Source organism: Rana temporaria, chromosome 3 (genome assembly GCF_905171775.1).
Source record: "Rana temporaria chromosome 3, aRanTem1.1, whole genome shotgun sequence".
Lineage (NCBI taxonomy): Eukaryota > Metazoa > Chordata > Amphibia > Anura > Ranidae > Rana > Rana temporaria.
Window position 1 is genome coordinate 394,581,025 of NC_053491.1, and position 25,289 is coordinate 394,606,313.

The 25,289-nt window shown below is 41.6% G+C and overlaps 1 protein-coding gene across 2 annotated transcripts; it reads right to left on the bottom strand.

Moving 5' to 3' along the window:
- Positions 1-25,289, bottom strand: LOC120932954. 2 transcript variants are annotated; one of them, XM_040345839.1, is made up of 7 exons: positions 25,181-25,289; positions 18,946-19,275; positions 14,860-15,192; positions 11,442-11,765; positions 5,814-6,137; positions 5,003-5,041; positions 1-281 (listed from the first exon to the last, which is right to left on the bottom strand). In XM_040345839.1, the coding sequence occupies exons 1-6, from the start codon at positions 25,227-25,229 to the stop codon at positions 5,007-5,009; spliced, it is 1,395 nt and encodes a 464-aa protein (XP_040201773.1). In that variant the 5' UTR covers positions 25,230-25,289; the 3' UTR covers positions 1-281; positions 5,003-5,006. The 2 variants fall into 2 exon arrangements, with proteins under 2 accessions (XP_040201773.1, XP_040201774.1); XM_040345840.1 differs by lacking the exon at positions 5,003-5,041.

Consider the following 25,289-nt stretch of genomic DNA (forward strand, 5'->3'; position numbering starts at 1 on the left):
AATATATATGTGACAACATAGGTCACGGTGCATTACTAATGTTTTATTTTGTATAGGTCAGGACAGTAGGATTGAAACATTGATTCAGCTTTTGCAAGAAAACAAAATTAAACTTTTCTTAATTGAGTTTGAGAAATTTTTTTTTCTTGTTTTATGCGATAGGAAAAATAACTGTATGTCGGAATAATATGATCTAGATATTAAAGTTTTTCTCTGTTGCCTCTTCCACTTGTGTCTTCATTGCCTACATCAGTGAGTCATTTGCCATCAAAGCGTCAAGACTGCAGAAATTCAAGAACAACAATTAGTATATATCTTTAAAAGAAGTATCCTATATAGGGGCCTAACTATGTGTGATGGAAAACCACAGCAAAAACATTAAAGCCCAACTCCATGCTCCCCCCACAAGTAGTCCCCCCAGGGGACCCCCTTCCAGCATATGTATGTTATACTATTGCTTTAAATATGATCGGGTCATTCAGGCTGAAAGACTGAGGACATCTTGTGGCAAAGAAAGGTATTGCAGTGGAAAGCTCTGACTCTGTATTGCACCAGGAGCTGCTTTTTTTTTTTTTTTTTACAACCAGATTTTTTTTTTTTTGCCCACACTGGACTTGGGCTTTAAGGGGTCTATTGCCTCTTTAATCAGAAACATTCTTAATACAAAATAATTTCATAGAAAACTTTTAGAGGTTTCAAGATGATATATTAATTCAGGTTATCTGTACATCTTTGCCAAATCCTCTTGCTACTTGCACAAATGACTATGTAGGCATAGGTATGCACAGCCTATTGCATTACGGTGTGCACCCCAAAGCTCAAACACATGGTACCAATCACTCACTGTGTTCATTCAGAAAGGTAAGGGGATGGTAAATGGCATTACCATTTTCCCCAGTCATCCTGAAACATTTATTGAATATTTTTGTTAAGCGTTAAATCACATAAGTATCAAAACGCTACCCGGCGACGGGACCAGGTGCCATTCGCCGTACATACAACAACAACAGTAAAATCACAGACATCAAAGCCGTTAAAACAGAGAAACATTAAAACATTAAAAAGCAATAGCTTAAATCAGATAAAAATAGATAAAACAGTAAAACAGTAAAAAAGCCCAGAGAAGAAAAAGAACCCCTGTCACCCCGTCAGTTTCTACCCCCTGTCGCACAGCCATCTACCCAGCCTCAGTCCACAGAAGGGTTTTCAGTCCCTTCCGGGAACTGGAGCAGGTTTGAGGTCTGCCTGAGAGCCAACGGCAGGAGGTTCCACTCTCTAGGTCCCAACCTCGAGAATGCTCTGCCCCCCCCACTTTTTTAATATAAACTTTGGGACCTCCAGCAGCCCGCTACAGTAGTCCAGATGCAGAAGGATAAGAGCGCGCACCACAGTGATCCCGGCCTGATCAGTCAGATAGGGCAGAAAGCGGTGAAGCAGCCGCATTTTAAAGTGGCAAGTTTTGACCACCTGGTCCACGCGTGGATCCCAGGGTTAGGCCCTCATCAATTTAGACACCTAGCGTCCTCACCGTAGATGCAGATTTAGGGAACTCCCCACCTTTGTCAGGCCATGATAACACCCAAACCTCTCCCGGAATGTTACCGGACCGCAGCACCTCCGTTTTGGACTGGTTGAGCTGAAGGAAATTGATCATCTGTGTGTGCCTGCAGCAACAGCTGATGGGAGAGGGGGAAAGCCAGCACTGCGGGAGGGGCTTCCCAAGGCCACAGGGGGTGGTTAGGGTGTGCCCGGGCACATCTGGCACACCCTGTGCGCACGCCGATATATTTAGGGAAAATGTGTGGGGGCCCCATAACTGTTTCTTGGTTTGCTATGGCTGTAGTTACACCTAAACTTAGTTTATCATGAGAAACTGGATATTGATTGTTCCCAAGTGACAAATAAAACAGAGCTACAGGCTAACATCTCTCAATTGGCTCTGTTTGGGTGGGTACCACACAAGGAGTTTTTTTTTTTTCTCCTAAAGCAACCCTGTAGGCAGACCAGTTATTTCAATAACAAGTCTTTCAATTTATCTATATGTACATTTAACACATTTTATTGATGTTATTTACCAAGCCTCCCTTGTGCAGATATCCAAATGCCTTACAGGGGTTGTATTCCATTGGAGTAAAAGAGAACATGTTCTCTATGTAATCTCTGATGGAATTCATCAGAATTTGATGGAATTACTCCAATGGGGAATATACACGGTCGGAATTTCCAATGGAAAAAGTCTGTCTGACTTTTTCCATCGGAAAGTCCGATCGTGTGTACGAGACACAACCCCCAGCCAGATGATGGGGGCAAGCTTACTGAGGAGAAACATGAAGTGAGAAATTCAGACAAAGAAAAAAAACATTTAGAAGGCACATCGAAGGAAAGGGTAAGTAAACCAACAATGTACTAGCTTTAGAGAAAAAAAAACAAAAAACTTTTACAACCCCTTTAAGACAGGATAGGAATAGGACTTCAGCAAACTCTGAGCTGTTACTCTAGTGACACTCATAGTTTTCCCCTTCACTCCTCCCCTGCTGCTACATAAAAGTTAATGTAAGGAGGTTAGGGGGTTGGAAGAGCTGGGCCAGCACAGACAGTATTTGGACACTCCCATAAGATATGCAAGGAAGGAGAGGACTGTATTAGGGAATTGACTCTTCCTGGAGTTGTCACATTTCCTAGCAGGTCCAGAGGTACATTGCAAGCAAATTAAAATCATGTATTGAAAGAAAAAATGCTGCAAGTGATCTTTTACCTGCATTTTTTGAAGTTGATGACTGTATAGGTTTGTACACAGTATAGGTAATTTAAATAAAGGTTTACAGTATATAAGGAAGAAGAGTAAATTTAAATGTTCTGATCTCAACATTTGGAAAAAATTTCAGTTACACAAACAGGAATGAAGATGAAATCTACATTAAAAAGACTTATAGCTTTAGTAGGGACATTTGGTTAAATTCACAATTCAATAATTAATCAATTATGAAAACTAGAAGGGAACAGATTTTTATTTCTTGGCAACCAATCAGCCTAATTCTGCCACCTGCACAGGAAAAAAATGAAACCCACAATGTAGTTGGCTGCTGTAGGCAACACGTCCACTCCATTGCTATGATAGAAAATATGAGAATGTGCATTCTAAATTGTCTCTCTTCTGTGCTGAAATAGCTTACTCTGATTTCACTGCACACTGAGAGCTTCTCACAATGTGCATTAGAAGCTGCAGCAAGTCAGATATGGCCCGCCTCATTTCCTGGCTGGAGGATGTTCAGCATCATCTACCCCTTTCCTTCTTTAGTCTAGGGGCAGCCCCTCCCATCAGCCATGGTCTGGTGCATAGAGAAGCAGAGAGAGCAAGTTAGGCTGTCATTGGGTGTAAAATAAGGGTGCATATTTATTAGCATCTTGAAAAAATGGGAACGCAAAATATAAACAGGTTAAACTTCAAATTTACAGCTCAGTTTTTTATTGCTGTCTGAATTCCTGTTGAAAAGATTCTCCCGACTATCACCCAATATCTCCATTTCATCAAGAACAAAAATAAATATAATTGATTGGAGTTGCATATTCCAGTACCTATAAACTCCTTATTTCAATTCACACTGAAATTAGATATTAGATTGATATAATGCGGGACTCAGACTAGACTGACAGCTATCCATTCTGATATTGAATGGCTGGAATGACAACCATCTTCAAAGGAGTCCAATGAGATATGAAATTTCAAGTCTCATGCCGCGTACACACGGTCGTTTTTTGTGATGGAAAAAAACAACATTTTTAAAAACGTCATTTAAAATGATCGTGTGTGGGCAAAACATCGTTTTATGTCTTCTGAAAAACGACAAATAAAAAACATGCTTCAATTTTTTATGTTGTTTTTCAAAATGTCGTTTTTTGTGTCATAAAAAATGATCGTGTGTGGGCTAAAACGATGTTTTAAACCCGCGCATGCTCAGAAGCAAGTTATGATACGGGAGCTTGAATGGAACAGAGTGCCGTTGTACGTGGTGTACGTAACCGTGCTTTGCTAGAGCATAACTGATAACATGCACAGCACCATGACAACTTCCTATTAAACAAAGGCTAAAGGCCCGCACACACGATCAGATTGTCCAACAACAAATGTGTGATTGCAGGGCATTGTATGCCCCATCGGACAATTGTTGTCGGAATTTCCAACAACAAATGTTTAATAGCATGCTTTAAAAACTGTCCGACAACAAATGTTTCTTGTCAGATTATCCAATCGTGTGTACACAAGTCCGTTGGGAAAAAATCCAAAGTACAAACACGCATGCTCCGAACCAATGCTAATCATAACACAACATTAACAGAAGTTGCCCAAAGGGTGGCGCTAAAGAGCAGAAGAACCACGTAGTTTCGTGAATGTTGGCTGAAAAAGTTCTGCCGTCTGTATGCAGAACAAGTTCATGGCCAACGCCCTTCAGACAAAAATCCATGGATTTGTCCGATGAAAATCCGATCGTGTGTATGAGGCTTAAGGCAGCCATACACGGAGCGAATTTTGCTTGATTGCCCAATCAACACAGACAGTGTTGATTCCGGAATCCCTACTGCTGGGCCATTGTCTTCTCCGGCTGGGAGAAGACAGTGATTATTGCTAGCCACTATAGCCGCCACTTGCAAAAATCACAGGCGAATCCGGCAAGCTGGTTGTATCCAAGTTATTAGATTAACTTGGTATATTCAGCCTGCCCACTAAAGGTTCGAATCACGACTGGTTCCTGCTGAACCGGCTGAGATTTGAACTGTGTATGGCCAGCATAAGATAGCAGATTCCTTGGCTGTTAAATACAGGAGAGTTATGATCTGAGCCTTATATGTCATTCTGGGCAATGCTGGGCTATGTTAATGCTATACTCATTGTTTAGCTTAGGCTGCCATGGGTTGTTGTTTTTTTCATGGGACCATGCTGTACACAATGGGTTGTCTACTGATTAGTGGTTGTGCGGTGGCTACATTTTTTTATTTTATTTACCTTCTTAAACTTTCACTTTAGTACCGGAATTGAACCCATCTGTAGGGGGGGAAAAAAACATCATTAAGCCATTCAAATCATTAGGAAAGATAACCGCTCAGTAGTATTCAAAGAGCCTCCTCACTGAATCCAAACCATGGATGCCGGCAATGCAAAAAATACGAAGGAAACTTGGACAGCCGCACTCCAAAAACGTTCCTTTTATTAAAATAGATCACAAAATAAACATGCCACAGCAAAAATTGGAAGAATACTAACGCGTTTTGCACTGTAGCTTCAGTGCTTAGTCTAGCTATGACTAAGCACTGAAGCTACAGTGCGAAACGCGTTAGTTTTTGTTCCAATTTTTGCTGTGGCATGTTTATTTTGTGATCTATTTAAAAAAAAGGAACATTTTTGGAGTGCGGCTGTCCAAGTTCCCTTCGTAATTTTGCATATTCAAATCATTGTTTATCAGGACCCACAAACACATCAATAAGAGCAGCCAATTACAATCCAGGACAGACATGGCTGTAAATCTGGCTCCTTTAGAAGAAGCAGAGTTCACCTGGAGCCTTCCAAAGGATATTTCTAGATTACATATTTCAAATTCCATATTTCAGATTACATATTAATTTGTCAATTTCCCTTATACAATTCATTCATTCTAAGGTAAGTGAAAAACATGAAAACTAGAATCTTGAAGGACCTAGCGCCTCCATCTTTTCATTATCAAGAGTTTGAAAGGGAGATTGTATATATCTATAGACAAAGGTATAACAAAGAGGTACCAACAGAAAACAGAAATGATTATAGTATAGAAGACTCTTACCATCTTGCACCTCCAAACTGATTTCCTTGAAGATGTCATTGAAGAGACCTGGGATGTTCATTCGGCAACAGTAGGTCCCTTCATCTTCCTTAGAGACACCAATGATAGAAAGTGACACGTCTCCATGTTCCAGGTTTCCCTTCAGGCGGTATCTGCCAGACTCGGTCCAGGTTACCTCTTCACCGTCAGTCCACACAAGGGTATCTGTACACTTATACCTGGGGCAGCTTCCTTTTCCCCAGCACATCTTGGTGGTACCTTCAGTGACATTGTATGAACAGGGCAACTTCACTGTGTCACCAGCTAATACCTTCACATGATCCGCTGTGAATATTGAAAAGAAACATGTTATATTAAAATTAAAAGAATGTTATATTTGAAAAACAAGAAAGTTTACCCAAAGTCACTCCACTGCCGACAAGCTGAATCCCCCATCATCTTCGATTATTAAAGCGGGGGTTCACCCTAAAAACGATTTACTAACATGACATCCAGCTCACCCTCTACATTGACAGTATGCCAGTCGTTTTTTTTTTTTGGCTGTACATACCTCGTACAGCTATTTTCTTCCCCGGCTTCCAGGTAGGGCCTCCCGCGGGAGTTGGCATTCCTATCCAGCAGGTGATTGACGTGATGACAAAAACGACCTCCACCTGTCGCATAAGGAGCGTCACGGGTTGCCGAAAGAAGCCGAACGTCGGTGTGCAGGCGCTGTATAGCGCCGACTCGCCGTTCGGCTTATTTCGGCAACTAGTGACGCTCCTTCAAAAAAACCTAACGGCATACTGTCAATGTAGAGAGTGAGCTGGATGTAATGTTAGAAAATAGTTTTTAGGGTGAACCCCCGCTTTAAGTTGTGACTTTGGAGGTGAAATCTCTGCCCCTTAGTTCCCAATCCACCAACCAGCAAATCTATTATAGGAGTGTGAGGGGGAAGTGTCACACTGCTTGCTGGATTATTTATCAATTTTAATTAATAATAGAAGGTGAAAATACACAAGCTGGTAACTAGAATGGGGAGAGATCACTTTGCCAACATCTTTGAGACCCTTAAAAAGCTGTTCAGTGTTTTAGCTCATTAGAATCTGCAAAAGACTTTTAATCAGAGAAGGATAGATTGCAAAAAGGTCAGAAACTGCTGACTATGTCCCCCTTGGGGAGGATTATCGTCCCTTGCTGTGCAGTAACCAAAACAAGAAGTGATAAAAATCTCTCTAATGGGAACCTTAGGACTGGCTCAGGCTGATGGGTTGTGTTAAATGGGAATTACTATGCATTTTATGTGCGTTGTGTTATGGAGCCAAATTATTCCGAATGAGCTGCAATGCACAAAATATATTGCATTCTATACTAGTTCCCAAACCAGCGGCAGAACATCACTGTGCTCTTCTGTGTACATACACTAATCACAGTTAGGTCTATGTTCCAGATTGCCAACCCAGTGTCCTATTAAGCCCCAATGAAGGGGTGATACTGGGCCCCCAAAATGCATTGGCTGCTGTAACCAATTAATATTTGTAAAAAACATAATTTTAGACCATTGAGTGAGATGCTTTAATCTCCAGGTCAAAGTTTTGAGTGATCATAATCGGCCCCTGATTTTCAGAAGCTGCAAATCTACCAATAAGATGTCCCACAGAGAGTAATGGGAACACAGCAATGAGTAATGAGAGTAATCTGAACGCAAAACCATCCCCTACTTCCAGCTCCAGATTCCAGTGCCATCTACCTAACCCTAATGCCACGTACGCACGATCGAAAATTCTGATAAGAAAAGTCCGATGTGAGCATTTGGTCAGAAATTCCGACCGTGTGTAGGCTCCATCGGAATTTTTCTGTCGAAATTTCCGCCAAGAAAAATTTGAGAGCTGGTTCTCAAATTTTCCGACATGAAAAGTTCTCGGAGGAAATTCCGATCGTCTGTATGCAATTCCGACGTGCAAAAAAACTTGCATACTCGAAATCAATTCGACGCATTCTCGGAATCATTGAACTTTGTTTTCCTCTGCTCGTTGTAGTGTTGTATGTCACCGCGTTTTTGATGGTCGGAATTTGGTGTGACCATGTGTCGGAATTTCCGATCGTATGTACGCAGCATTAGAGTACATCATGGTTTAACTTGGAAGCTTAAATAATTGAGTTTTGGTGTAAAAGTCTACTAACAGGCCTAGATTTTTTTGACCCAGTGTTCATACTAGATAATATAGGGTGTATCCTGAAAGCATGAACCTGTGTGGTTGTACGCTTCCATTCAGATTTTTGAATTTGGAGGGTGTAGGAAAAAATATATAGCATTAACTGTATAGCTAAATTCTTTCTACACTAGCCAAGAATACAGATCCCTTTTACTAACACAATCCAATTGAATGTTCCCCTACCCCCCAAATGTATCAAACTGGTTCTGCCCCTGATGCCACACACAACTTCTGCTGCAGAATTTCACAGACTTCAATCTTTTTTTCTCTCAACCCCCTTTTCCAAGCCCCTCCCATTTTTTTATTTCTCCCCTTCACTTAGCCCCAATATAAGCCCCTTTTTCTGTGCTATCAAAATTCTCTCAAATTTTTATAAAAATCTCCAGAGTTGAGAACAAAAATTACATTCCAAAATATTTACATATTGGACACATTATAATACAACATCTCCTTAATTTCCATTATTGACCAAGTTACCTCTTTTTATTTATTGTGATACTTTGTATATTGTATACTTCCTATGTACTCTCAATAGGTTAGTACAAATGAATGTATTTGCCTTTGTCTGTAATTTGACAAATGTTGTTCTTTACTTTCCCATCGATTCTTCATATTAAAAAAAAAAAATAATTCTACAGACAGCAAACGGCAAGTGAACTGTAATAGGATTGAGATTCTCGCCCCCTTTTAGTTCTGTACTTGGAACTCTTTAGTAGATGACTCCTTCGGAAAAAAAAGGGGGGGGGAAGGAGTATAACCCCTGACTAATTTAACTGCTATCCAGGCACCATTAGTGAGACCTCCACCTAGTTCTCGATTCCTGTTTGTGTCCCTGTTGAAGATTGTTCTTTACTTACTGGCAAAACTGTTTTTAAAACTGTTGGAACAATAAGTAAGCTAAAATCTCTAAGCCCTCATATACACAGCGCCAAACGCGGCTAAACGCGGTAACTCGCGTTTAGCAGCGTTTCATTTACAGACGTTTTCAATCCAAAAATAGATGCAAACGCGGCTAAATTTGGCTAAACGCTGCATGTAAATGCGGCTAAACAGGGCACAGGAAAACAGTAAAAACCTTAATGAGAAACTAATTGCATGCATCTTTATTCATAACTGAAAAAAACAACTTTGGCTTGATATGCACTTTAAAGCAACTCTGCTGCTGATATAAACCCGCAAAGAAGACATTGAATACTCACCGTTCCTGCTGCCTATGCCGCTGACCTCTGTGGTAGTTGAGGTTACAAAATCTGACATTTCAGGAAGTGAGATTTATGGTCCCCTACCCTGCTCAATGGATTGATCCTTCTGCTTCAGCACTCTCATCAACCCTGTCCTCAGGGCCCACTAACAGGCCAGGTTTGCAAGATAACTGAAATACATGACAGGTGATATCATTTGCTGCTCAGTGATTGCAGTATTCTAGTCTGCATCTCCCCAAGGTAATACATAAAACCTGGCCTGTTAGTGGGCCCTGAGGACAGGGTTGATGACTACTGAACTACAAGATACATACAGTATGACCTACAGAGGGGGCAACCTTCCATAGACCATGTAGCGGAGGTCAACATATTTGATATAAGGGACATAAAGTGCAGCCCCTAATATCACCAAAGGGCATTGGATGGAGTTTAGGAACATGTTGTAGAAGACTGGCAAAGACCAATGGCATGTTACAAGAGACTGCCAGAGATCAATGCCATTAGTCAATGCTTCCTGAATACCACAAAAAAAATATTTAATGGAACCATAATGGATATTCCTCTCAGCAGGATCCTGTGACCACTATTGATTGTGCACAGTGTGACACTTCAGGGAGTGTCAGATGCCTGATCCCCTACTGTGCTCAGTATGGATGAGCTCGATGCTTTGGGGTCATTATTAAAATCACCGCTTTCGGAAAAAAAAAACGGCTGTTTTAAAATCTTTTTTTGCATTGATACATGTCCCCTGGAGCAGGACCCGGGTCCCCAGACACTTTTTATGGTAATAACTTGCAAATAAGCCTTTAAAATTAACACTTTAGATTTTTCACTTTGTGTACCATAGACTTTAACGGTGTTTGCATAAATGTTTTGTCTGTTCGCATGTTTTGTTGCAAACCAAAGCAGGGAGTGTTCGGCTCATACCTAGTGCCCAGTGGTTTGACTTATCTGCTTCCACATCTCTGAAGCCACGTACACACACGATCGGATTTCTGATGGAATAAATTCCAATGGATTTTTTCGTCGGAATTCCGATGAAGCTGACTTTCATAAGTCTTGCATACACACTATCAGACTAAATTCCGACCGTGCCAAAACGCAGTGACATAAAACACTACGAGGAGCCGAAAAAAAAAAGAAGTTCAATGCTTCCGCGCATGCATCGACTTAATTCTGAGCATGCGTGGATTTTTCTCAGATGGAGTTCCAAACAGACGATCGGAATTTACTATCGTTTTTTTTATCCATCTGAAAAATATAAATCATGTTCTATTTTTTTACATGTAAACATATGAGATCATCTCTCATTGCCGTTTTACACAGAGACAGCGTCCTGTCTCTGGAGAGGAGACCGATCTGTGTCCCTTGTACATAGGGACACAGATCGGTCACCTCCCCCAGTCACCCCCCCTCCACCTACAGTTAGAACACAATGCAGGGAATACATTTAACCCCTTCCTCACCCCCTAGTGTTAGCCCCTTCAATGCCAGTCAGATTTATACAGTAATTAGTGCATATTTATAGCACTGATCGCAGTATAAATGTGAATGGCGCCAAAAATGTGTCAAAAGTGTCCGACATAACGTCGCAGTCCCAATAAAAATCAGATCGCCGCCATTTCTAGTAAAAAAAATAAATAATAATTCTGTCCCCTATTTTGTAGGCGCTATAACTTTTGCGCAAAACCAGTCGCTTATTGCGATTTTTTTTTTTTTTACCAAAAATATGTAGAAGAATACGTATCGGCCTAAACTGAGAAAAAAAAAGTGTTTTTTTTTTTTAAATTGGGATATTTATTATAGCAAGTAACAAATATTGTATTTTTTCAAAATTGTCGCTTTTTTGTTTATAGCGCAAAAAATAAAAACCGCACAGGCGATCAAATACCACCAAAAGAAAGCTCTACTTGTGGTGAAAAAAAGGACGTCAATTTTGTTTGGGAGCCACGTCGCACGACCGTGCAATTGTTAGTTAAAGCGACGCAGTGCCGAAAGCTGAAATTTCACCTGGGCAGGGGGGGGGGGGGTATATGTGCCCAGTAAGCAAGTGGTTAAAGCTAGCAAAAAAAAAAAGTTTCCTGTTTCTGGCATGAATGCTGTATCCATCGTCTTTGCTACTGACATTATCCTGACACTGAGAACTAAAATCACAACCTAAAACCATGTATTCAATCTGACTCCACCCCTTTAAATCAACCATTCTTTTGAACACTAAAAGAATAATTTACTGTTGTGTATCTCCAGGCGGACTTCCTTCTTTATGTCATTGAATACTCCTGGGACTCTCACTCTGCAGCAGTACACTCCACCATCATTCTCATTGACTTTATTGATAGTCAGCGATACGTTGCCCTTCTTTATGTTTTCTTTTAGCTGGAATCTTTCATCTTCTCTCCAGGTTACTGCATCACCATCTGTCTTAAGAACATCATTGCGGCAGCTAAGTACTCCACAATGTCCTCGTCCCCAGCACATCGAGCGTGGTCCGGAATCAGTGGCGTAAGAGCAGGGCAACGTCAGTTTATCACCCAGAGATCCCCTCACCAGATTCACTGTGAATGTAAAGGAAAAAGTATATAGTAAGAAGAGCACTCCAATCAAATTCAGACATCATAAACAGTGGGCCATTGATCAGCGGGCGATTGAACAACAGCAATACTTACAAGGGATGTAACCTACCTGCCCAGGTGTTACTTTTCTTAGACACACTAAGCTACTCACCTGTGTGGTTATGGGGGTTAGTAATCAGTTAGTCATTATGGATACAGCGCCCAGAGGCGATTCAGTTCGCATGTGTTGCGCTTTACAAGTCTCTCTCTCTCGCTCTCTCTTCTGGAAACACTAATCCCAGAGCTTTCCCTCAGGTATTCTTACCTCTACCCAGTTTTTAATCATGTGGGGTCTAATTTGTCAACTTGCCTTACATAAAAACCGTTAGCTACAGTATGTGTTAGCAGTCTGGCAAATTCAAAGCCTCAAATAGCAACCCAAAAAAAGAAAATTTGAACCTCACTGGTTGTCGGATGTAAAAGTGACTTTAAAAAAAAAAAAAAATGGTGACACATTCAAAAAAAATAGACTACTGTAACTCCAAAACAACCCCATGATCATCGGGGTGCTGGATATTAAGATAACTGTTTATTTTTAAGGATACCCTTTGGGATAATGCTGCCACACCAAGGGCCAATCTCCATAGATCATATAGTGGTGGCCAACTTACTTGATATAGGGGGCATCAAGTGCAGCCCCTGACAACACCAAAGGGCTGTGCATAATGTACAGTATATGTAATGCTACTAAAAATGGTAAGACTGGACATACTACCGTGGAAGGACAGAGACAGTAGGCATGCTAAAAGAGACTGTCAAAGATTGGGGACACTGCTAGAGATCAGTGCCGTCACTGCTCCGTGAAGTCCCCTTAAAACAGTACTGGCACCATATTTGATATTCTTCTCAGCAAGATCCATTAATAATTAAATAACCGTAAAAATAAAAAATAAATCACAAATTATGTAGCTATAAGAACACAGGTTAAATAAATGTCCTTCACTGAACTTCTGTAAGCACCTAGGCCAGTACTACATCCTGGTGGGGACCACTGGCCACATAGTAGGTATCAAAGTGGCACAAGTTGGACACCAGGGCTTATCTTCCAAATAACAACACTAAAGGCCAGCTATAGCCAAAGCTCTCAGTGGTATGGATGCCTGTGAGTATTGCTAACATATGCGGGAAACTCCCCTCAATAGGGATAAGAACAGCAATAAACACCTGACAGTTTCCATCCATTGCCCACCAAATTCATGGCTGAAAGAAATAGCTTTGGGGGCAGTCGGACTTTATTATTTAAAGTGTCTAAAATACAAATGTCACTATTTAATTGGCCTTTATTATCACCTATTACTCTTATTTATTATTACCTGTACAGACTAGGAGAGAATGGACTAACACTGAAGCAATTGGGCTGTGCAGCATACAGAAGCAGATGTACTGAAAAGGTATGTGCTGACAAGAGAAGAGATGACCTCACCAGTCAGCTGCTGCTCCCCCACTGTCCTATCGCAGACTGTCTTTCAGGGGTGCCTGGATCACAAGACTTGCTGAACAATAATACAATTCCTTTCATATTTAAAATAGTTTCCATATATCTCATTCATAGATGTATTCACCTACTTGGTTAGAGTTCAGCTTTAATCTACAGCTTCCACCCTTCAACATTTAAGCTAATCATGACATATTATAGTAATACCTAAATGCCACCATATAACAATGAGGAGGAGACTGTATATCTAGTGAAACCAATATTAGTTATGAGTATAAATGATAGTAGAATTTGAGCTTTACTTTGAGCCTGACTTACTGAGCCTAAAAAGCTATGATGATCATTACCATAGAAAGGGCCATACTGTTCAGTAATAATCATTTCAATTTTTTTTAACATTTCATATGTATTTTTATTATTTTGTAAAGCCGATTTCCAGGCTGTTATCCATCCTCACAGTGAATGCAGGTATAGATTTGTTAAAGAGATGGAGGTAAATGGGCCCCCTAGACCTTTATGGGGCTCTACTGTGTATGCATGACCAGGAAAAAGAGGACTTTCAGTGTAGAATGGAAACCAGAGGTGCCCAACATGTGGCCCGTGAAGCCCTCTGATGCGACCTCCTGCTCTGGGATGGAATAGAATAGAATACTGTTATTAAAGGTCAGTTAATTAGTAAAATCACAGTGTATATATGGGCATATCTGTTCTGCAGTAGTTACTGGGCTGCTTTCAAACCGATCTGCAGGTGCAGTGCAATGCTCCTGCAGGTTACCTGCATTGAACCATAGACTTCTGTTATTACTGCGAGTTTGGTGAGATTTCTGAAAGTGCACCAAACCTGCAGAATATAATAGAAGTCTATTGCAAAGTACAGGAAAGCCAAAGGTACACTGCGTTGCACCCGCGGTGCGGGTAAACCGCAGCACATCAGTGTGAAAACGGCCTTGGGCCCCTTTCACACGGTCAGCCTGACAGTCCGACCAATTGGACCCTTCATTTACCTCTAAGTAGTGACAGACCTAAACCAATCTGCTAAAAAAAAAAAAAAAAAAAAAAAAAAAAAAAAAGGAGTATAGCAGAGCAGACACGGACCTGCCATCCCCCTGCTCTGCAGTGTGGCCCACGACCTTACTAACGTTACAAAGTTGCTTAAGTGGCCCTCGCTCTTCAAAAGGTTGGGCACCCCTGATGCAAACAATCCAAAGAGGCTGCAGCTCAGTAAAGGGATTGGGGATCAGTTAGGACACTTTAATAGGGCAAACAAAAGGTTAGTGCACTTTCTCTTATTATTATTTTTTTACAAAGCAGAGGAATCTGAGGGCACCGGGCTGGCTTTGGTTTGGGGTAAGGTTGAATAAATCTTAGGAATGGATTGCCAGAAATGCAATTCTTTGGCATTATATGTCCCTTATATGTATTTCAGCTGTATATTCTAGCAACTAAGCTTTAACAATTTTTATATTGTTTTTATATTATTTACATTTTAATTAGATTGTCTATGCTGTGAACAAAAAAGGTTTACCAATGACTACTAAGCAGTGTAAATTCAACTTTGTAAATGGGTCAGTTTTTGCTAGTAGTAAGTATTAACATCAATACCATCTTCAACTTTCAGCTGGACATCTTTCTTCACGTCATTGAACGGCCCTGGGATCTCCACCCTGCAGCAGTATGTCCCTTCATCTTCCTTGAACACGCCATTTAATGTCAGCGAGACATCCCCCTCCATTAGATTTCCTCGTAACTCATATCTGTCCGATTCACTCCAGGTTACTTTGTCTCCATCAGTACTGAGGACCTTATTGGGGCAACCTGTGAACCCACAGCTGCCTCGCCCCCAGCACATGGGACTCTTGCCTTCCTTAGCGGAGTACTTGCAGGGCAAGCTCAAAATACTATCCACTGGTCCCCGCACAAGATTATCTTTTAAAGCTGTAAAGAAAACAGAAGTTGTCAAACATGTACTGCCAGAACATTAGTCACACTCATGCAAACAATGATCATTTTAAACAAGCTTAGATGGGTAGCCTTTATGGCAAATCTCACCCTTTAACTTTTCTTGGCAGTGTGCTCTGGTTGAGATAGCGATCCCAAATAAAACCTCAAATACAATATAGCATACAAGTATCGCCGCACACTGTGTTCACCTCTGGTGTGAAGTAAATGAAAGACAGGTTGCAGCTCAAATCCCTGCCCATCAGTCATGCTCCTCTGACATGTTTCACCCACATTGGGCTTAATCGTAGAGGTACGTAGGCATGTCCTGTGGCAAAGGGATTATGTGCACACACACACACACACACACACACACACACACATCATAAGCCAGGTGAAATGTAGTGGTTCTAAACAATGCACATGAATGAAGAGCTATAGATCTTACTTCTTATCAACTCAATACCAATGCACTGTGCAAAGGAAAGGGCTCTTCGTAATGGCCACAGACAAAGAAGATAAAGAATTAGTAAAATAAAAAGAGAAGGAGAAAAAAAAAAAAAGGGATAAAAAGAAGAAAAAAAAAGGGGGAGGGGAGGTCATTATGACTGATGTGTAAGCAAAATTGTTGCATGCATTGGTGTGTGCATTAATCCAATATACATAAAAAGGGAGTATTGTAAAAAGGAACCAAAAAAATAAAAAAAATATATCACATATGTTGCATATATTGGATTAATGGACACAGTGCATACAACAACTTTGTTTATATATCAGTCTTAATAACCCCCACCGCTCCCCCTTCTAGTTTTCTTTTTTCCCCCTTTTTTTCTGTTGTCTCTCTTTTTTTTCCCCCTCACTTTTTTAGTTATAATTTTTTTACTCTTTTTTTGATCTTCTCTGTTTGTGGCCTGTTAAGGGCCTTTTTCCTAGCACACTGCATTGACACTGAGCAGTGAGATCTATAGCTCTTCATTCTTGTGAACGCTTTATAACTATTGTGTTTCACCTTGTTTATATGTATGTGTGCATATAACCTCTCTGCTACAGGGAATGCGTACCTTTAAAAATATGCCCCATGTGGGTGAGACATGTCAGAGGGGCGTGACCAATGGGCAGGGATTTGAACTGAAGCCTCGTTCATTTACTTCACACTGCAGTTAAAGCGGGGGTTCACCCAAAAAAAAAAAAATGTTAACATTACATTCAGCCGAGTTGTTAGAATGACAATCGGCTGTTTTTTTTAACCTCCTTGCCGTACATACCATTATATATATATATATATATATATATATATATATATATATATATATATATATATATATATATATATATATATATATATATATATATATATATATATATATAAAAAAAAAAAATGTTCACCGCGGCTTTCGGGGTATGGAATCTGCGGGACTGGGCGTTTCTAATTGATTGACATGCTTCCGACTGGCGCATACAGCGCGTCACGAGTTGCCGAAAGAAGCCGGACTGCGAGTCGGCTCTATACGGCGCCTGCGCATCGACGTTCGGCTTCTTTCGGCGCTGTATGCGCCGGTCGGAAACTACTGTCACATACACACACACGGAAGCTCGGCTTCTGTGTGTAGAATGAAAGCCTCCTCTTCTGGTGGTGCATGCTCTGTCCGTTCCTAATAGAGCAGAAGGGGGGGGGGGTTTGCACAGCTCTAGTGAAGCTTAATTGGTGGACCGTCTGACAGTCCAGTCATTTTGCCGTTCTGAATCTTCAGAAACCCACAGTCATTGGTTGCTAGGACTGCCGGTATCATAGCAACCAATGATGTCACATGTGTGCCCTATCCTGCAGCACGCTTCTCCTCCCAGGCCTCCCAGCTCCCGCCGCCTACTTGCCCAGCTCTACAGAGTCTACAGGTAAATTGTGAGACTGATGGGGGAATCCGATGTATGGGGGCTCTGATGGAGAAATATTATGTAAGGGGGGCTCTGATGGAGAAATCTGATGTAAGGCAGGCTCTGATGGAAAAATCTGATGTAAGGCAGGCTCTGATGGAAAAATCTGATGTAAGGGGGCATATGATGTATGGGTCCACTCTGATGAGGGAATCTGCTGTATAAGGGGCTTTGATATGGGAATCTGATGAATGGGGGCTCTGATATGGGAATCCAATGGGGGAATTTTATGTAAGTGGGCACGCTGATGGATAAATCTGATGTATGAGGGCACTCTGATGGGGACACATTATGTAAGTGGGCACTCTCATAGGGGAAATTCATGTTTGGGGGTGCTCTGATGGGCAAATCTGATATAAGGGAATGCCGTTATGGGGGTAACTGATCTAAGGGTAGTCCAGTGTGCACAAATTATCTATGGGGGCACTCTGATGGGCCCACCTGATGTAAGGGGGCACTCTGATGGGCCAACTCATATATGTTGGCACTCTGATGGGGACACCTTATGTAAGGGGCACTATGATGGGGACATCTGATGTATGAGGATACTCTGATGGGGCAGCTGATCTAAGAAATACCCCGATGGCGACACTTTATGTAAGGTGGTTCTATTTTCTTTTACCTGAAATGTGGATGTGATTGGTCTACTTTATGTTTTTTTAAAGGGACATTCAGACTTCCCTGAATTTTAATTAATTACCCCTGCTCTAGTGTCTCCTCCTAAAGTCCGCTCCACCAGCCTGAACACTGCTTCTGTAGGTTTTGGCTGCCCTTTGGCCTATGTCCAGTATTCCTTAGGTGGGGTAGAGAGGATTTGCGGATAAAAGGACAGCTCTGTACTGGAAAGTCGGGTTCGGAGGAAGAGCTATGTACTGGGGAATGGGAGGTGGTAAACTGGCCTGAGAGATAGGCATTCCTTAACTCTGCATTCCTTACATAGCATAATTCTGAGTAGTGCACCTTGTATATAGCACACTCCTTAACTCAGCACCCTATACATAGCACACTCCTTAACTCAGCACCCTTTACATGGTGTACTCCTGAGCCCTGTACATGCACTTCTTAATCCTGAAACCTGTAAATAGTGCAATTCCTATCTCTATACCCTGTACATAGCACACTCCTCCACTCTGTGTGTATATATACATACATACATACATATGTATTTACACATGCACACACATGTGTGTGCTTGGGGTGCACACCCTAATGCAATCTGCTGCTCACACCTGTGTCCTAAACACAGAGTGTACACCCAGGAGACTGATACTGCAGGTTTGGATTGGTGTTGATCGGTTATGGTATTTGTGAAAACCTTGAATACAGTTTCAGAGGTAACACTGGAGCACACAATTCAGCAGGGGAGGCCCAGCACATTGCCAACCAATCAGCCTGGAGAATTTATAGCACATAGCCAGCCAATCAACATAGAGCATTCACAGATCTTTAGACATTGAGAGAGCTAAATGTTTTTAGGGGAGAAGCAGATGTTCACATGGAGAATTTTTTTTCCAGGAAAAAAAGATTGTCAGTGACATAAACACCAAATATATACCAAGACTGAGATCAAAACATTTGCAGTGGGGAAACATTGGCATCACTGCCATTTGCAGTGTGTTGTATTGCACAGTATTGCACTACTGGGCATTGCTGTGTTTTACATTCTCAAAAAAGGGTGATATGCAGTTTCCGAGAAATTATCTAACTGGTGTTTACACACCACAAAGTTTTGAAGCAGGCCTTAGAGTTTTATTTTTATTTTTATGATGCAATAATAATGACTTGATTTTAAAATCAACTCTAAATAAAGTTACTTACGATGTTGTATCTCCACGCTTATCTCCCTCTTCAGGTCATACTCTGAGGTCTTCACTCGGCAACAGTAGGTGCCACTGTCATCCAGGCTGACATCGTTGGTCTCTATTGATGCATCACCATCTCCCAGGTTCCCTTTCAGCTGGTACCTTTCCGATTTTCTCCAGGTCACTTGGTTGGCCTCTACTTTGGTGATGGGGCTGTTACAGCCCAGAGCTGAGCAGCTGCCGCGCCCCCAACATAAGTTGGTTGGGTTTTTGCTGGCTGGGAATGGGCAGGGCAAAACCAAACTTTCTCCCACCATCCCGGTCACACGATATGCTGATATTAGGGCTGGACATGCAAAAGAAAGATAACCATAAGTACATGTAAGTGAGCTTTTCTCATAAATAGGGCATGTTACTTTTGAAGCCTAACTTTTTTTTTCAGTTTTGTCTTCAGTAGGAAAGAGTCCCATTTTGAGGCATTTTGTATTTCGACTGTGTCCCCATTATGGCGATTTTCCCAATTTCCTGTCCCTGTTACTGTAACAAATGGTGAGTGCAGTTATCGACAGGACAGAAAGGCATGGACAGCAATAAAAGTAAAAACAGAAATTTTAACACTTACCACTCCACTTTAAAAAATTTATAAAAAGTATTGGCTAGACATTTCTCATTTCAGAATGTTGATAAGCATGTATTAACTTACTACAGGAACTTAGCTCAGGGCTACACTGGCAAGCCATTACATCTCCCAGTAGCAGATAGATTTAATTGCCCATGTAGGCTAAAGATCAAAGAAATCAAACATTCCGAAGTCTGTGAGATTGAGCAATACCAGATTTAATTTTAGGTGAACTAGAAGGTTCTAGTCAAAAAACAGTAGAGTTGCCGAATCCTTACTAACCAACATTACGACCATTTATAAATGTTTTCACCAAGGACTGAATTCAATTCGAAAAATGTGTGAACCCTGGATAAATATATATTATATATATATATATATATATATATATATATATATATATATATATATATATATATATATATATATATATATATATATATATATATATATATATATATATATATATATATATATATATATATATATATATATATATATATATATATATATATATTATATATATAAATAGGGTCTAAACACACCAATGCGATGTGGTGTAGTAACCACAAAGCACATTAACGTGAATTATGTGAGTTAGTGTGTGGTGTTTCTGTTCTATACGGCAACATAGCGCCAACACAAAAGCATTTCAGCATACAACAGTGTGCAGAAATGCACAACCATACATTGTGGTGTACTGCAGATCCATATATATATATATATTGCTGCAGATCCATCTGCTCTTGTGCGTTGGCAGCTTATTAAAAAGTAATTGGCTGCCTTAAGGCAACACATAAGAGTGGAGAGCTCTGGATGGGCCATTAGTGTTTATTGTGCTGTCTTGAAATTCACTGTGAGCAAGAAGCTACTATAGACGTAATTTCTAAAGAAACCACTATTATGCCGCGTACACTCGTGGATTTTTTCTGACGGAATGTTGGCTCAAACTTGTGTTGCATACACACGGTCACACAAATCTTGTCGGAAATTTCGACCGTCAAGAACGCAGTGACGTACAACACTACAAAGAGCCAAGATCAATGAAGTATAGGCAGTTTGGCTCTTCTGCTTGATTCTGAGCATGCATGTTTTTTTGGCGCTCTCAATCTTTTGTTGGCGGAAATTCCGACAGCAAAAGTCCGATGGAACATACACACGGTCGGAATTTCCGACCAAAAGCCCACATCTGACTTTTCTTGTCAGAATTTCCGATCGTGTGTACGCGGCATTACTCTTCACAAATTCTACCCAAAGTAATTTTTGTAACTATTAGTTTTTCATTCATGTTATATGAATTTCCGTGTTTATGGCTAGGAATATTCTTTGACATCTAAAGGGGATCAATTAAATAATAGTCTTAAAATTCCAGCCCAAGGGCCAAATTCAGATAGGTGAGCGGATCTTGCGCCGTCCGTCAAATTTCCCAGCGTGCATTGCTCCAAATGACGTCATTGGTTTCGTCGTGAGCGTAACTTACGTCCAGCCCTTTTCTGAATCGACTTACGCAAACGACGTAAAATTTCAAAATTCGACGCGGGAACAACGGCCATACTTAACATAGGATACCCCTCACATAGCAGGGGTAACTTTACGACGGAAAAAGCCGATCGCAAACGACGGAAAAAAAAATGCGCCGGGCGGTCGTTTGTTTTTGAATCGGCGGAAATCCTCATTTGCATATTAGTCGCGTGAAAAAGACTAAACGCCACCTAGCGGCCGGCCTGGAATTGCAGCCTAAGATCCGACGGTGTGAGACACTTACACCTGGCGGATCTTAGGGATATCTATGCGTAACTGATTCTCTGAATCAGTCGCATAGATACGACCAGCAGAACTCAGAGATACGACGGCGTATCAGGAGATACACCGTCGTATCTTTCTGAATCTGCCCCCAAATCTTTTTTTTCTTTTTGGCTTTGCATAGGGACACAGACAGCAATACAAACCTAACGAGAGGACCCATTTTCCCCCTCCAAAGTTATTAGTTGGCTGGACTTACACTTTAATATCTATGGGGCAAGATGCTAGATCCAGCATTTCACATCTATATTTGTCTTAAACTCCTATTTCATCCAAAATAATATTTTTAAGTTTATTAAAAACAGACTTTTAGCAGCATGGACAGATATGTTTCAGGACTAAGATATTTCTGAAGGAGGCGATATACAGTTATAATGAGTGAGATTTCCCAATATGCAGAACATCGCTAAAGCCCTGTACACACGATCAGTTTGTCCGATGAAAACAGACCGATGGACCATTTTCATCGGACAAACTGATTGTGTGTGGGCCCCATCGGTTTGTTTTCTATCGGTGAAAAAAAAATAGAACAAGTTTTGTTCTGTGTGGAAGTCCATCGGTCAAAAATCTACGCATTCTCAGAATCAAGTCGATGCATGCTCAGAAGCATTGAACATCATTTTTCTCAGCACGTCATAGTGTTTTACGTCACGCGTTTTGGCACGGTCGGATTTTTGACCGATGGTGTGTAGGCAAGACTGATGAAAGTCGGCTTCACCGGATATCTGACGAAAAAAATCCGATTCGATTCCATCAGATATCCGATCGTGTGTACAAGGCTTTAGAGTAATTGCTACACTGAACACCTTCTTTAGCCTGAACTTAGAATGTAGCAACACAACATACATGTGTTTTTACACCCGTATTCAAGTGAAAAAATGGCTGACCTCTTTTTGAAAATCCTAATTGTCTTTATAGTGATTCTCTGGCTTTAGTACTTTAACCACCAAATACAAATCAGGAAAGTCAAAGAAATAACAAATGACCAACGTCTTTTCTGGATTAATGTAAAGAAGAAAGGGTGGGTGGAGGACAGCCTTCCAACCAGGCAACTTGCATTTTAAGGAGAATTTAACAAACGTCAGTCATTGTGTTTTCCATTGGCTGGCTTCCTTGAGGACCCCTTCAAATTTGCAGTGCAGTACCACAGTTATTGGGTCTGTATGAGCCCTCACTGGTATTAGCTGCTCTTTACCATAAAGTGAGAGTCATTTACCAGCACTCAACTGTGAAAACTGAGGGGGAGATTTACAAAAATGTGTGCACACAGAACCTGGTACAGCTGTGCATAGCAACCAATCAGCTTCTAACTTCAGCTTGTTCACTTAAGCTTTGCCAATTAGAGCCCTTTCACATTGCCAGCGCCTGAAAAATGCTGGTAAAGTGCAGATACTTTTAGCGGCGCTTTACCGGCGTTTTTCGAGCGCTAGCGGGCGCTTTTTAACCCCTGCTAGTGGTCGAATAAAGGGTTAAAAGTCACCGCTCCTAAAGCGCTGCAAAGAATCTGCTTGCAGGACTTTTGACACCTCAGTGTGAAAGCACTCTGGCTTTCACATTGGGATTGCAGATGAGGCTTCTTTCAGGCACTTTACAGGCGCTAGTTTTAGCGCTAAAGCGCCTGAAAAATGCCCCAGTGTAAAAGGGGTCTAAAACCTAGAAGCCGATTGGTTACTATGCAGAGCTGCACTAGATTTCGTATGCACCCGTTTTAGTGAATCTCCCCCCTTAGTGTCAAAGTAATTTACTAAATGAAATTCAATTTTCACAATAAAACTTGGAGATTGCTTCTTTCTGGATCAAATGAACAGCGCCATTACAAAAGCAACCACAGCTTTGATAGGCAAAATGCCGTTTAGTGCGTTGCTGCCTTATGAACTGTCTTCCAAATGAAGGGCCAGATTCATGTACAATTTCGGCGGCGTAATGTATCCCATTTACGTTACACCGCCGCAAGTTTTCAGCGCAACTGCTTGATTCACAAAGCACTTGCCTGTAAACTTGCGGCGGCGTAACTTAAATCCGTCCGGCGCAAGCCCGCCTAATTCAAATGTATCATTTAAATTATGTGCGTTTCACGCGCCAAAAGTACTGCGCATGCTCAGTTTTGAAATTTCCCGCCGTGCTTTGCACGAAATGACGTCGCACCGACGTAATTTTTTGAACGGCGACGTGCGTTACGTCCTTTCCTATTCACGGACGACTTACGCAAAAAAAAAAAATAATGAAATTCGACACGGGAACGACGGCCATACTTTAACATGGCTAGTCTAAATATAAGCCATTGAAATAGCATCTGTAACTTTACGCCGGGAAAAGCCGACTAGCGACGACTTAAAAGAATGAGACGACCGCGCGTACCTTCGTGGATCGCCGTAAACAGCTAATTAGCATACCCGACGCGGAAAACGACGCAAACTCCACCCAGCGGGCGCCGAAGTATTGCATCCTAAGATCCGACGGCGTACGAAGCCGTACGCCTGTCGGATCTTACCCAAATGCCGTTGTATCTTGGTTTGAGGATTCAAACTAAAGATACGACGCGGGAAATTTGAAAATACGCCGGCGTATCAGTAGATACGCCGGCGTATTTCATCTGTGAATCTGGCCCGAAGTGTTTACTTTAGATCTGTTCATTCAAAGGCAATAAATATGATGCAGTGACCAAGGCACTTCAGCTGAAATGCGTTCTTTTGTTTTCCTATAAATATTTCTTACGGATTGGAGTTGCCAGCTATTTTTCTATTTTAAATCAACCAATAAATATGATGCCCTTGGTAAAGAAAAAAAATACTGGCCCGGATTCAAGAAGCAATTGCGCCTGCGTAACCATAGGTTACACAGCGCAATTGCTTACTTGCCCCGGCGTTACGAATGCTCCTGATTCAGGAACATCGTAACGCCGACTACAGCCTAAAATCTGCGTGGCATAAGGCTCTAATGCCACGCAAATCTTAGGCTGCATTCTTGCGATGGCCGCTAGGGGGCGCTCCCATTGTGCTCAGTGTATAGTATGCAAATTGCATACTAACACCGATTCACAATGTTGCGCGAGCCCTGCGTACGCAATTTACGTTGTTTCCGTACGGCGTGTTTAGCGTAAGGCTGCCCCTTCTAATAGCAGGGGCAGCCAATGCTAAAGTATACCGGACGTTCCCGCGTTGCGACGTTCGATTTTGACGTAATTTGCGTAAATGATTTGTGAATGGCGCTGGACGCCATTCACGTTCACTTTGAAGCAAATGACGTCCTTGCGACGTCATTTGCCGCAATGCACGTCGGGAAAGTTTCCCGACGGAGCATGCGCTCTACGCTCAACGCGGGAGCGCGCCTAATTTAAATGATTCCCGCCCCCTATGGAATCATTTACATTAGGCGCCCTTACGCAGGGCAAATTTACACAGCGCACACGCAATTTACGGAGCTACTGCTCCGTGAATCGCGGGTAGCGCAGTAAATTTGCGGGGGCGCAGGGCAAAAACGTTGCCCTGCGCCTCCGCAAGAAAGGGGCAAATCTACCTGAATCCGGGCCACTGTTTTTGTCTAGTGGTTAATGGTGATCTGAATTGCCCGTTCATTTCAAATTTCTTTCCACAGGAATGTCCGCCCTGCTTTCCTTGTGAAAGGGTCTCATTTATTTTTCTGCATTCGGAGCAATGTATAAAACGTACGCAATGGGTAGGCAGAGCTGGGAACCAGGTGCAGGGATCTTGTGATGGATTTCTCATGAGATAGGTCATTTAGCAGATGAGCAATTTCCCAAAATGGAAATATTAGATTCAGATACATTTTGAACATAATGCTTCCCAAGACCCCCCAGTGCAGCACTTACCTGGTAATACCAGTAGGACAGCGGACAGCCACAGCACGCAGAGACCCATGGTTGGTGACACACAGAGGAAACTAAGGCAGAGAGTTCTCAGACAGGACAAAGGGGCAAG

What these genes read in the sequence shown, in the direction of transcription:
- LOC120932954 (XM_040345839.1), bottom strand. Translation starts at nt 25,229, where the DNA reads ATGGGTCTCTGCGTGCTGTGGCTGTCCGCTGTCCTACTGGTATTACCA. An exon ending in TGTCCTACTGGTATTACCAG is followed by an intron (nt 19,276 to 25,180) that starts GTAAGTGCTGCA and finishes TTGCATGTCCAG; the next exon opens with CCCTAATATCAGCATATCGT. An exon ending in CAGTTTGGAGGTGCAAGATG is followed by an intron (nt 5,042 to 5,813) that starts GTAAGAGTCTTC and finishes CCCCCCCTACAG; the next exon opens with ATGGGTTCAATTCCGGTACT.